Source organism: Acanthochromis polyacanthus, chromosome 22 (genome assembly GCF_021347895.1).
Source record: "Acanthochromis polyacanthus isolate Apoly-LR-REF ecotype Palm Island chromosome 22, KAUST_Apoly_ChrSc, whole genome shotgun sequence".
Lineage (NCBI taxonomy): Eukaryota > Metazoa > Chordata > Actinopteri > Pomacentridae > Acanthochromis > Acanthochromis polyacanthus.
Window position 1 is genome coordinate 4,325,301 of NC_067134.1, and position 13,674 is coordinate 4,338,974.

The 13,674-nt window shown below is 38.4% G+C and overlaps 2 protein-coding genes across 25 annotated transcripts in view; one reads left to right on the plus strand and one right to left on the minus strand.

Moving 5' to 3' along the window:
* The window catches only part of LOC127531985 (zinc finger protein OZF-like), a 165,992-nt gene that overhangs the window by 76,085 nt on the left and 76,233 nt on the right, over positions 1–13,674 (minus strand). For 12 of the 24 annotated variants that reach the window (XM_051942827.1, XM_051942816.1, XM_051942812.1 and 9 more), the window contains one exon: positions 1,652–1,753. The exons of 7 other annotated variants lie outside the window; for them this stretch is intronic. In XM_051942827.1, coding sequence (XP_051798787.1) covers positions 1,652–1,669 — 18 coding nt within the window. In that variant the 5' untranslated portion in view covers positions 1,670–1,753. Of the gene's footprint in view, positions 1–1,651; positions 1,754–3,754; positions 3,935–6,098; positions 6,173–7,841; positions 8,166–13,674 lie in introns of those variants that run through there. 5 more of the 24 variants (XM_051942824.1, XM_051942818.1, XM_051942834.1 and 2 more) reach the window with 5 other exon arrangements.
* The window catches only part of LOC127531974 (zinc finger protein 883-like), a 114,394-nt gene that overhangs the window by 37,027 nt on the left and 63,693 nt on the right, over positions 1–13,674 (plus strand). The gene's annotated exons all lie outside the window — the stretch shown is intronic.

The window sequence follows — 13,674 nt, forward strand, 5'->3', positions numbered from 1 at the left end:
TTAACTTGAGCTTTTATTTATTAAAGTAATGATTGGAAAGTGGAGATAGCCAAGAGAGATATATATAAGCCAAATATACGACATAAATAAATAAATAATTTTGCTAATTTTGGACCCAATATGACTCTGTTTTCACTGGTGGACTAAAGAAGACTAAGACCAGGAGCACTGTGGCTCTAGAGGAACACTCTCCTCTATTATGACTATTAAAATGGCTGGTTTGGAGCCATGCAATAAATGGGAACCCACCCCAGAGATCATCAAGGCTTCAAAAAAAGCCACCAGGGAGTACAACATGGCTCACAAAAATTCCTTTTTCCCTGTTCTTTTCCTGTTCCTGTTTACAGTTGTGCCATTTATTCTGAGTTGACAGTCTTTGTTATTTATTTTTGGGTCTCGTTAATAAGTTATTCATTCATTTAGTCCTGGGTTTAGTCCATGATACCCTGCTCCTGTGAGACAGAGTTTAGTGTCTGATTGTAATTCTGTTCAGTGAATGGATAATTTAAGTTATGAAGATGTTTTGCTTTTGCTTAAGCACTTTTTATTGTTTAGTTGCTGATGTGGTCAAATTGAAGCTGTTGTGCGTTAGAATCCTCCAAGACAAATGTTACAAAGTGGTTGCTGGAGTTATTTCAGTTATGCAGATATTTATGGAAAATGCTGAAATGTGTTGTGCTCATCCAGCCACAGAACTTTCATCCATATTTTACATGAAGAACCATTTTCAATACTGCCTGCCGTTGCAGTTTTTTTTTTTAGCTCAATGTTGTTGTTTTATTATCCCTCTATAATAAGATTGTAACAAAATGCTCATAAAGTATACCAGAATGCAGGAAATAGGATCAGTAATTTTCATACTTTTCTGGGGGAGGACCCCCAGACCCCCCATCAGCATCCTGCACAAACCAAATCTCACTCTGAGGTCTGGTCACAACTTGGCAGCTCTGAGTTATTGTGTTGTGAGCAAAAGTCATGGCCACTGTGGTGTAAAACATTTACACAGTAAAGTATCTCTGAATAAATCTAAATCTTAATGTGGAAAAGCAATTTCTTAGTTTTGTTAGCTGTAAAATTAAATGTTCGCTCACATCCTGTGCATCTCCTGGGGGCTAAGCCCCCCCCTGTCCTTAAAACCGAGTGACGCCTCTGATTTTGGTCATCTTAACCGACATCAAACAGGAGAAGCATTGCCAGATTTAATGTCAGATCATGTAAATTAAAAAAAGGGTTATGTGTCGTTTATACAGTGTAAGTAAACTTCTGGGTTCAACTGTCTGAATTTCTTGAGAAGGAAAAGGCTGGTAAACTCACAATGCTCAAAAGTATTATTCTCCACCAAAGAAAATGCTGCTCTTTACCTTCCTGAACAACTTGCTTGAAAAACAAGACTTTTCTTCCATCACTTATCTTCATCACCATGTAAGACATTTTCAGAAAGTATGATCAGCAGCTAGTTCAGCCTCAAACAAAAAACAAGCAGCTTCCTAGCAGTCCACCATTATATCCTCAGTACAGCTGCTTCTGCAGAGCTACATCTCTCCAGCCAACGTCACCTGGCTTTGGTCGGCCCATCTAACCAACTGGAGCAACTTTACACATTTTAAAGAACAAATGAATGAGAATAATGTTACAGTGGTATGTTTCTCACTTTTTGTGAAGAATCCATGTTTCCTCCGTTGTTGAGCTCAGACTAAATGGCTGCCAACATTCCTCTGCTCCTCCGTCAGACTCTCCTCCTCCTGCCAATCACCTGTCACATCAAACACATCTTCATTAGGATACCACTCTATACACAAGTGTCAGAGTGTCCCATATGTTCATCAGCCAACACAGAGGACACATTTCAACTCAATAGTTCACTTTTAGCTCTTTTCAGTTTCACCTAAAACTGATACAAATTAACTTAAACTGTTAAAAATAAGGAACATAGACAGAAAACAGATACGGAAAAAGAGAATAAAGAGAACATAAAGATGCTACTGCAGGTGATTCAAGACAGGACTGCTGGTAGAAAACTGTTCATGCTGTAAGTTAGTGAATGTATTTTACTCAGTGTTCTGTTTAAAGGCAGCTCTCACTCTCTGTTCTTTGTACTCTCCCATAGACTGCTTTGCACTCTGTGTCACCTGTACCTTCAGAGCTCTGAATAAAAGAACAAAAGATTTATTGCAAAGAACAAAAAGGCTTTGCCTCCACAGCAGCTTGTTATGAAAATGATTGTATTTGATGATTGAATGTTCTTATTCATTGTAATACTGTGTGATGTGTGCTAAAAGAGGAACAAGGACACGAGCTATCATCAATATTATTTCATCTTACAGGTCTAATTTTAAAAATATGACATTATATAAATATGCACTACTGTTCAAAAGTTTGAGGTCATTTAGAAATGTCCTTTTTCTTGAAATCAGTTCTTTTCAATGAAGATGGCATTAAATTAATGATAAATCCAGTCTAGACCTTGTTAATGTGGTAAATGACTATTGTAGCTGGAAACGGCTGATTTTTAATGGAATATCTCCATAGGGGTACAGAGGAACATTTCCAGCAACCATCACTCCTGTGTTCTAATGCTACATTGTGTTAGCTAATGGTGTTGAAAGGCTCATTGATGATTAGAAAACCCTTGTGCATTTATGTTTGCACATGAATGAAAATGGGAGCTTTCATGGAGAACATGGAATTGTCTGGATGACCTCAAACTTTTGAACGGTAGTGTACAGAAGGATATGGAAATCATAACGCAGTGTTTGAGCGGTCGTAGGTGAGCTGGTGTGCTTGAGCTGCAGCGAACACTGGAGAGGACTTTATAGATCTACATACACCACCGTTCAAAAGTTGGGTTTTCATATTTCACATTTCTTAGTGACCCCAAACTCTTGAACGGTACTGTATACGTCAGTAGACTGTTTTCTGCTCAAGTCTGCTAAAATTGGATCCAAGCTGTTAACCTGCACACCAACTGACCTGCAAGAGCTGCCGTGTTCATGTGCTGGGGATGCAAATTGTGGATAATTGGTGGCCTTAAAAAAGAACTGAATTATCATTTGCATGAAATGAAGCCAGGAGACATCATGATGTGACTGGTTCAGCAGGCTTTGAGTGACACTGAATTAAACTTCTGCTTCAGGAAAACATGAAAGCTCTAACCAGCAGCCATTAATCGTCACAGGAGACTTTTTCATGGTTGCACTTTACCGGCTAAACTCCCACAATGCCCTCTGCTTGTCAACACGGAACAGATTTAAGTCCAAGTGATGTGGTGTTGCTCGGTATTACAGCTAAAGTACAACCTTATCTGTTAGTATATTTACAATCAACTCATTTAGTCACAGCAGTTAATTGAATGATGATTAATCACTATCATGCATGGAACAGTAGATGCAAAGCTACTGAGCATATGTGGAACAAAGAGAAGAAAGTAATTTGGCAATAACTACATGTTCATTGTGCTTCCAGCTATCTGTGTCCACGAGGGAGAATATTCAAGGTGTGGCGAGTGGAGCGTGGGGGGCTTGACAAAAATGTCAAGAGGTGGGCATGGATTCACCCGACAGCTTAAAATAGTTACTGACAACGCCACCTTGGTACTTACAACCAAGGAATGGCACACAAGTTCACTACACATTTGAGGCAGGAGACGTGGTTCAATCACAATGCACCGAATTTACTGACAATCAATTAAAATCCTAATTAAAACAAATATACTAAAACAGGGAGGGGGAATGCACCAGGGTAGAGGCTGTCTTACCAAGTGGAGAGTGTCAACAGGGGAAGGAGTAGATCTCAAGGGAAGGGCACCAGGAGAAAAAGACACTGCACACGTGTGAAGGACAAACCAAAAGAAAACACCAAAAAAACAACCCAGGGTTCACAAGCCGAACAGGGAAGAGGTACCGCCACCACAGACACCACCACAGCTGCTCAGCCTCTGAAAATAAAAATAACAGTTAGTGGGGACTGTGGTAATGATTAATCATCTCTGATATTAACACTGATTCTTAAATATTGTATTGATATGCTTATTAGGTGTTGTATTGATCTGAGCAATAGGAGGGTGTCAAACATCATTTCCACACTGTGATTGGAATGAATCAAAGATGGATAAGACCAGATCAACATGAAGGAATGCAAGGCCTTACATCTTAATACCTTATAATCACCAGTTACCAGGCAAAGTGCCTTTTTGATTACAAGTTTAGAGCAGTGGAACACAGAACACAGCAAACCCAAACTGCTCTGACCAGCGAGAACACCGGACTGCAGTCACAGCAGCTGAGCTTTAAAATAGCGTGCGCATTTACAACGCTTCATACGGTAAAGAGAGGAATCTTCTACTGTATACTGTGGATAACTTCAAGCACCAATTACTCGAAAACGCTTCAGTGAAATGAGTTGAAAACTACCACAGGGGTAGTTTAGGACATGTAGTACAATAATCTGGTGGAAGTCACAGAAAACAAAATGTTTTTGATTTTTAATTAATATTTTAATTTGCCCATGAAAGCAAGTTTTATTCTGCATGCGGTCTGTAACTTCAGCAGCAGATTAATCCAAAATGTTACAGTGAAACAAGTTGAAAATTACACCAGAGGTAGTTGAGGACGTGTAGAACAACAATCTGGTAAAGTTTGCAAAAAACATTTTGTTTTTGACTTTTTAATAATTAATTGGATTAGTTTAGGACGTGTGCCTGAATGCCCCACGAAGCGGCTTCCTCGCTTTACTCTGTTTTAAAGCCCAGCTGCCGTGACTGCAAGTTAGGTAAAGTTGGAAAGATATTCACAGATTCGGACTTCCGGCATCAATAACTCATGAGATATACGTTGTGAAAACAAACGATGCCTCTTTCAAATTGTTTTAAGGTAGACAATGTGCTAGAAGACCAGTTTTATCAAAAGTCGCTGTCTGCATCCATATCTCCACCCTCTGGACTTGCAGACTGAGCCCTCGCGGACTTCAGTCATACGTAATGTGACGTCTTTACCGTCATCACGTAAAGTCTGCAAGAGCGGGAGTCTACAGCATAGATATATACAAACACTAGATGTCTCAAGACGGAGTCTGCGGCGTCGTCACTTGGTGGCCATCTTAGGACAAGGGACTGCTCTGGCGCACTGTACTGTAGTCAATGGTAAGGTGGATGATTTCCTCACTTTAACACTCACAACTCGCTCAATTCTTGATTGATTTACAAACGGTTTAGTTTATTACAAACCTTGTTAACGTGGCTATGATTCGGGCTCAATTCCGAAATCGCAGCTTTTCGTTTTGAAAAATGCGGCATAGTTGTGTGTCTTTTCTGCCTGGCTACTCACATTGAAGATGGTGTCACTCACAATCTGATTTTCAATTATTAGGTTTTCCTGAGACCAACGTTTTTTGAGAACCGAATCTTTAGGCGAAATTACATTCTTTGTGGTTGTGGTTGTATTTATTTGCTTGTTAAGAGACTTTGATTAAGACCTTAGACTTATTGTTTGTATACATCTATGCCTGGACTAGTTAGCCTGCAGCCGAAATGCATTGAGGGTAATGTAGGCACCAGGTTCATAAAAAGAAAAGACAACATCTCTGTTTGTTGTGCGTTGATTTTGGTTGAGCTTTGTTTTTATCTGTGCATTAGAAAGCTGATAGTAATAAAGAAGTCCAATGCTAAATAATAAAATTACATTTACATCCATTTATGCTGAAAAAAGATATCCGTGTTCATTATTATATGAATTCAATGGTTTTAATTATTCTTATGTAAGCAGTAAAAGAAGTACATCTCTGACGTTTATAACAAACCAAGCTGTTCTAAAATCGGTTGAAAATTGAGCAATCTACAGTGATTTTAAAATCCATGCTCCATTGACTTTAATGTTATGAGTGATCGAGCAGCCCTGTCCCAAGATGGCCGCCATGTGGCGACGTCGCTCCCCATAGGCTGACAGCGCTCATGAGCCATCTAGTGTTTGTATATATCTATGGTCTACAGCATTATGAATGGAACTAATCGACAGACTTGGAGTCTGTTTCAGTCGTTTCCGTGACACTGTTTGAAAAACTATCATGTATACACTATAATATTAATTAATTTGGGTATTACTTACATTGGAGGACTTGCTTTCGTCCATTTTCCGCCATTATTTTTCTCAGCTCATGATTTCGGCTGCAGACTGCACAGCTTTTATAGGCCAGACGCAATAAAAAAATAAAAATCGAAAAATTTAAACGTCATGTCCGTATTGCAATGAACTGTGGGTAATCAAACTGGTGAAGTCTGCAGAAGTCTGCACCCCAAGCAGACTCTCTGGAAGTCTGCAAAAAGTCCGCTTGAGGCCCCTTGTGGACTGGATGAATTGTGGATTTGGACAGCCCTCAGCACTCCCGGACTTCCCATGAATGCGCCCGCAAAGTCCGCGAGTTCGCAAGTGCGGTGAAGTCCAGAGATTTGGATTCAGCCGCTGTCTTTCAAGCTGCAGAAATAACATTGGCGTCTATGAGCAGCCGGCGGTGTGACGAGTGAACAGGGACCGTCTGCAAATAGCAAAATTGCTGCAACAGCGAAAAGAGACACTACACAAATATTCAGTAACTTCACTCTTGCACACTGTAGAGCAGGGGTGTCAAGATCCGTTCCTGGAGGGCCACTATCCTGCATGTTTTAGATGTTTCCCTCTTCCAACACACCTGATTCAAATGATCAGGCTCGTTATCAGGCTTCTGCTGAGCTTGATGATAAGCTGATCATTTGAATCAGGTGTGTTGGAAGAGGGAAACATCTAAAACATGCAGGATAGTGGCCCTCCAGGAACTGAGTTTGACACCCCTGCTGTAGAGCCACCGAAATCACTGGAGCCTTCAATTGTCTTCTGCTGGTCATGCTACAACTCTTGCTTTGGTGCTAAATGAAAAATCTGAATTTTAAGGAATTTCTATTTATTATTATTACTTTATTAGTAATAAAATTCAATAACTTCACTCTTACAAACTGTACAGTCACCAAAGTCTCTGGAGCCATCCATTGTCTCCTGCTGATCATACTGCAACTCTTTGTTTGTTGCTCAATCCAAAATCTGAATTTTAAGGAATTGATGACTTCAGACACTTTGGTGACTGTACAGTGTGTAAGAGTGAAGTTAGTGAATTTTAATACTCATAAAATAATAATAAACATAAAAAATCCTTAAAATTCAGATTTTTAATTTATCACCAAAGCAAGAGTTGTAGTACGACCAGCAGGAGACAATTGAAGGCTCCAGTGATTTCGGTGGCTCTACAGTGTGTAAGAGTGGAGTTACTGAATTTTAATACTCATAAAATAATAATTAAAAAATCTTTAAAATTGAGATTTTTGATTTCGCACCAAAGGAACGGTTGTAGTATGACCAGCAGGAGACAACTGATGGCTCCAGTGATTTTGGTGACTGTACTGTGTGCAAGAGTGAAGTTACTGAATATTTGTGTAGTGTCTCTTTTCGCTGTTGCAGCGGTTTTGCTATTTGCAGACGGTCCCTGTTCACTCGATGCACCACCGGCTGCTCATAGACGCGAATGTTATTTCTGCAGCTTCAAAGACAGCGGATTTTGATAAAACTGGTCTTGTAGCACATTGTCTAGCTTACAACGATTTGAAAGAGGCATCGTTTATGTTTTGACAACGTACATCTCATGAGTTATTGATGCTGGAAGTCCGAATCTGTGAATATCTTTCCAACTTTAACCAACTGTGACCGCAGTCGTCACACGCCGTTAGCCGCCGTAGCTTCCTCCGATTAAACCAGGCATTTAACGTGTGTATACCGGATCCTATCCTAAATGAACCATGCGTAGCGAGATTAGCAGTGACCTACCCGCAGCAACTTGAACGCTGTTACTGAACGCTCCAGCCTGATGCCTGAAATGTTTGAAGCCAGCAGCCGACACAACAAAACGACCGGAAGTAGAGCGATCGAAAGCCTCAGCCTCCAAGAGTGAGAGAGAGGGGAAGAGAGATATCCTCCAGTTTATAAACTATGTCGGCGAGACACGGCTGGCTGACAACCCACAGTGATTTTAGAGCAGAACTCTCCTGCTACAAAGGCTTAAAACTGCTCTCTGTTGCAGAATGAATAGTTGTAATATTGGAGTCATTTCGCATGTTTGAACCAGAAACCGAATCTGAAGAAGAATAAATACACGAAAAGTCCAACCCTGCAAGTTGACAGCATTGGTTCCTTTGGTTTGTTTCGTATAAATCCATGTTCTGGAGACTGTCTATTAAGATATTTCAGTCATGATGCATCTTCTAGTGTACATATTTTTAAAAACACCATATGAACATGTTAACAACTTGATTTTCAGCACAATATTTCCAAGCAAAAACGGTACATGAAGTCAAATAAACTCTGTTTAAGAGCTCTGCTTCTACCTTGGAAGCACCTTGAGATGTTAATTCAAGTTAAAGAATAAGGCTGAGGTCTGTTTTCTATCCAAAGCTCCATCTATTGGTATTCTCAGACTTTTTCATTCATCATTTTTGGTGCTTCAAGACACAGTAAATGAGCTGTAACTTGCAACATACTTCTTTCAATGGGTTTATTGTTGATTTTGGAGTTTCATTGATGCTGTCAGTGTCAATTATTTCATAATTATTGGCTAAAAAGTTACCCAGTGTTTCACTAGGCATGTTGTCGATTGTTGGAGTTGCAGTAGATGAAGTTTTCTGGAGGGATTTCTGGTTGAATATTTGATGTTTTTTGGGTTTTTTGCCCCCTAAAGACTGTGTTTAAAGTGAGGGTTAGACATCAAATGCTGCTGATCAACACCGACAGAACTGCCGGTTTGTGGACCATAGAAGTAGATGTGTGTTTAATTGTTTAAATGACAGATGTAAAGCCTCTATTTTCTCAAACAGAGAGTTAATGTTGGGTTTACATCTTACTTATTGGATGTCTGTCAGTGTTTAGACATTCTGCACACAAAGAAACTGACTGAAGATCCATCAGAGGCTTCAAATGCACAAAATGATCAAGACTTGTTTGGTTAAAAATGTTTCATAATGCCACGAGCTAAAGGAAAAAAAGAGAAAAAAGCCAGTTTCCTACAATTCAACAATCTCATTTAGCAGACTCTTTTCTCCAAAGCCTTTAAAAACTCCTCCAGACCTCCACAAACACTCGTTGTGCGCTCCGTTAATTAGCAGCATCAATTACACAGTAATTAATTACACCTTTATGCGTTCAGGGAACATTTTTTGACTGAAAACAAGTGAAAATGGAGACTTAAATGAAGAAAAAGTGTAAAATTTGCAGCATGCATGAGCGCTCACAGGCAGAAACATGTTTTGGAAAACATCAGAGAAAAGCCACATGTTGTGTTCTCATTCCAACTAGAATTAACCGACACTGAAGTTTTTCTGTTTTTTAAAAAGAAGGCACAGAAAGGAGGTTTTAAATGTGGTTTTACTCACCGCTCCAGTTGAGCAGGTACACACAGAGGAAGATGGGTAGAAAAGCTCCGTGCAGAAAAGACACGTTCTCCAAACGCAGCCCAAAACTGCATCTGCAGCTCGGTGCTCCGACTGTGTGGTGGAGGCAGCTTATCAGTGTTTTCTGCTGCTACAAATTCACACACAACACATTTGTTCTCACTAGAAAGACCTCAAGGTCGGACCTTATCTCACCTTATGAGGACACTTACAGTTTTTATGATTGCATAAACATGAAAAGAAAAAGAATTACCTCATTTTCAACACTTTACACTGTAAAAAATGCCCCTCTCAACACAAGAAAAAAATTGATTTCAAAGAATTTTTACCTTGAATGAAATGAAAAATCTGCCAATAGAACAAGAGAAAAACGGTTTGGTAAGATTTCTTGAAATAAGATATGATACTTAGAATATTGAGCTCTTAAAATTAGCTGTGAAGCTTATTTTAAGCTTTATTTTACCAATGATATTTTGTCAAGCTGAGGTGTCTTAAGCCTCCTGTTGTCATCATTTACAGCACCAAAAAATATTGTTCACATGTCTGAAAAAAATCAGCAAAAAAATCCCCAAATTTCTAAAAGTTTGTAAAATCTTCAGGAAGAAAATTCCTTAAAAGTTTCCCTTAAATGTTTTGCTTAATAAAACACCAAATTTGGCAATAAAATTTAAAAAATGAAAAAAAAATTGTAAATATTTTCAGAAATGAAGAAAAATCTTCCAAAAAATATACTAAAATATCTAAAGTGATTCCATATATATCTGTAAAAGTTCTAATATTTTATTTAAGAACATCTAGGAAAAAATCAACCTTTTTTCTGAGTTTTCTTAAAGAAACTTTTTCTAACATTCCTTGTTTTTTCCACCAAAAAATGTTCAAAAATTTTGCAAAATTGTTGAAAATGTGGAAGTTTTCACTGCTAAAATATAGATATTTTCCACATTTCAAACTCTAAAATGGGTTAATTTGACCTGTAGGACGACACGAGGGTTAAAACAAGAACATTTCAAATTGTTTTGACTTAACAAGATATTTAAGATGCATTGCCTTAAAACAAGTCCCTCCATCTTGCTGAAATGTCTCTTGTGAAGTGAATTTACCTGAAATCAAGCGGGATGAGACATTCTGACTAAAAATAGGACAAATAGGCTTGGTAAGATTTTGAGTTTTTGCAGTGTACACTCAAGGAGTAAAACATTGGAGCAGATTTTCACCACTATAAACACAAAGTCAGCCTCACACTTTTTGCAGAACAACACACACAGTGATTTAGCAAACACTAAACACACGTGTTACATTAGACACAGAATTCTATCATGATGTCACTTCCTTTCAGGTCCAAAGCACTGACTGATAAATCAACACACCTATGAGCCAGTTGGTTAAACACACACATGAAACACATGAATGCTTTATTGTAGACACACCAATAAGGTCTGAGCTCTAGAAAACCACCGTCATGCCAATATGGGCCCTTACAACACGGATCACATTTTTGGACTGGTTCCACAACCTCCTCACAGTAATGAACCAAATCCTCCAGATGCAGCTCATTATCATCTGGAACCATGTTTCATTCCACCGCTCTGCTCTGCTCCACAACTGGTTTAACACCATCCACAGTTTACAGTACTGGACCTTCCACCATGTTCTACATTTCTAAACCCCATCCAAGAGTTTTTTTTTCTCCATGGTGGTTCCAGGTTCCCCTCATTGAGGCCATGGAAGAGGCTTGTGACCAAATCGACGCTGCAGCTGCAAGGATGGATCCATCATTCAAGACGGTTCTTCCCACGTTGTCGTGTCCATGAGGATATTTCCTGCCATGTTGATGAAATTCTCTGTCCAGATCCAGCTAGGCAAAGAGATGTGTAGTATTGAATTTATTTTCTTCAAATGTCTTTTTGTGTTCTTCTTTTATTGTACAGTACTTTAACCTGTACTGGTAGTACAATATTTTTATTTGTCTGTTTTCTGGGCTTACAGTGTTGGGACATGTTTTGTTGTGATTGTCTATGTTGACTGATTCTGGTTTTATGAAGAGAAATAAATCATATTTTCAACAGTCTGCAGCACTGATCTTGTGTTGTGTTTGGTGAATTTACCATGTTGTGTATTTGTACTTTCTCTGTGTACTTCACTGACAGTAATCTAACCACTGAGAGGTAGAACTGCTAAAAGTGTTTGACGTTAAACACAGCAGTGTGTATCTGGTTCAGACAGAATTAATCCTAATGAAATGTGTGTGTTTCATGTAGTAACATAATAAGGTTTTGTTTGAATGGCATGTTTCATTTTGCACAGGACCTGAGGTGTTGTGCATATTGTGTGTGTGGTTGTGTTAATTGTGTGTAGTGATCTGAAATTCTGAGCCCTGTTTTCAAAATCATGCTTAATCAATCTTTAAAAAAAAAAAACTGTAATGCTAATGTTTCACAGATGAGACTGACAGCACATACAGCCAGCAGCCAGTTAACTTAGCATAAAGTCTGGAAACCACACACTGGGATAAATGAAGGTGCTAACAGGAGCTAAAATGGTTCCTAACAGTCATGCTACTGGGAAAACACTTAAATTCCACAGAATATCTCCCATCTAGATTATATTTAATTTCAAAAGAATTCAGAGAAAATTCCGCAAACTTCCAGTAATATTTTTAGTGGAAAAATTTCTTTTTATTCCCAAAATGTTCCAAAAACATTTTTTCCAATGCTGGAGTGAGAACGTCCTTCTTTTGCTGTCATGAAACGTTTTACAGAAGAACAATCTCAACAGCAACATCCCCAAAACATCCTCAGAACATTATAGGCAAAATGTTTCACTGTTGTTAGAGTGTCACAGGAACCTTTGATAAAAAACATTCTGTCATTTGATGCTGCAAGAAAATCCTGAAAACATTTTCTTAATGTTGGTTCTTCTATTTATTCTGCAACGTAATCTGACAACGTCCTCCAGGTGCTAACTGGAGCTAAAAATGGTTCTTGAATTTCCTATCTATCGATCTATCCATCGATCTATAGATCAATTCTCAAAAAGCCATCTTCTGTTCCTCGGTTAGAGGAGGGAGGTCCCAGGCAGAGGCCAAGTCCTCAACACTTTTTCTGTCCTTTTCAGAGAGTCTGGAATGCCCTTCAAGCTTCAAAACAAAGGAGAGCAAATGAGGATAGAAAATGCCAGATTCTACGTTGTTAGAAGAAAAAAGATGCAAAATGTTTAAAACCAGACAGAAAGACGTAAACTGACCAAAACACAACACATAATGACACAAATGAGACACAAAATGATCCAGAAATCTTCTCTTACAGTCATGAAACTGTCCACATTTATTCTATTCAACATTCTGAGGGTTTTCACAGAGAGGGTTGTTCATAGATCATTTATGGTCTGATTTATGACACTTTCCCCCCCCTAAAAACAGACTGAAATGTACAAAATGATCCAAATGAGATGTTCATTTTGTGTCTCATTTTAGTCATTTTTGTTGCTAATTCTGGTCATGCATTTCTTTAAATAACTAATAATACTGTGGACTCATTATTTAAACTTGAGGTAAATTCTTAGCATACTCAACTGGAAAATACTTTTACTGATTTGCTGTTGTTTGAACCTTAGTGCTGTCTTCGGGTCAAAATGAACCAGGCCACCATGTTTAATAGCATAGAACGGCCCCTAAATGACCTTTTTCAACTTGAAATTTGATCACTTTTCCTCAAGTGACCCCAACATTAGAAAAAGTGAAACATGGTTTTTGTTTATATTTTCATCAAAGCTGTACACCACCAGGGTACAAAGACTGTCTTCAGGTCATTTTTTACCCGGTGTCAGATAGAAAATTGACCCTCATGGAAAAGGGACCCACCCCCAATTATTCTGTAAAAAATTATTTAAACACATGAAAATTAAAATATTTTTGTGTTTTACAAATACATGATATTTTTCAATATTGCAATAATAATTATTTATAATAATAATAATAATAATATATAAGTTTATAGGAAAACTCATGAGGGCCAATACTTTTATAGCACAAAAGAGAGACTGGATGAAAACTTTACAACACATTATTGAAAATAATGATTTTATTTACAAATGCATTGTATTTACATTCAAATATACATTGAATCAGCTTAAACAGAGAAGATAGGCTGGAAGTGGCTGCAGATGTTGCTGATAAAGATGGACCCAGGAGCTGATGGCTGAAGAATGAGGGTGGTTCC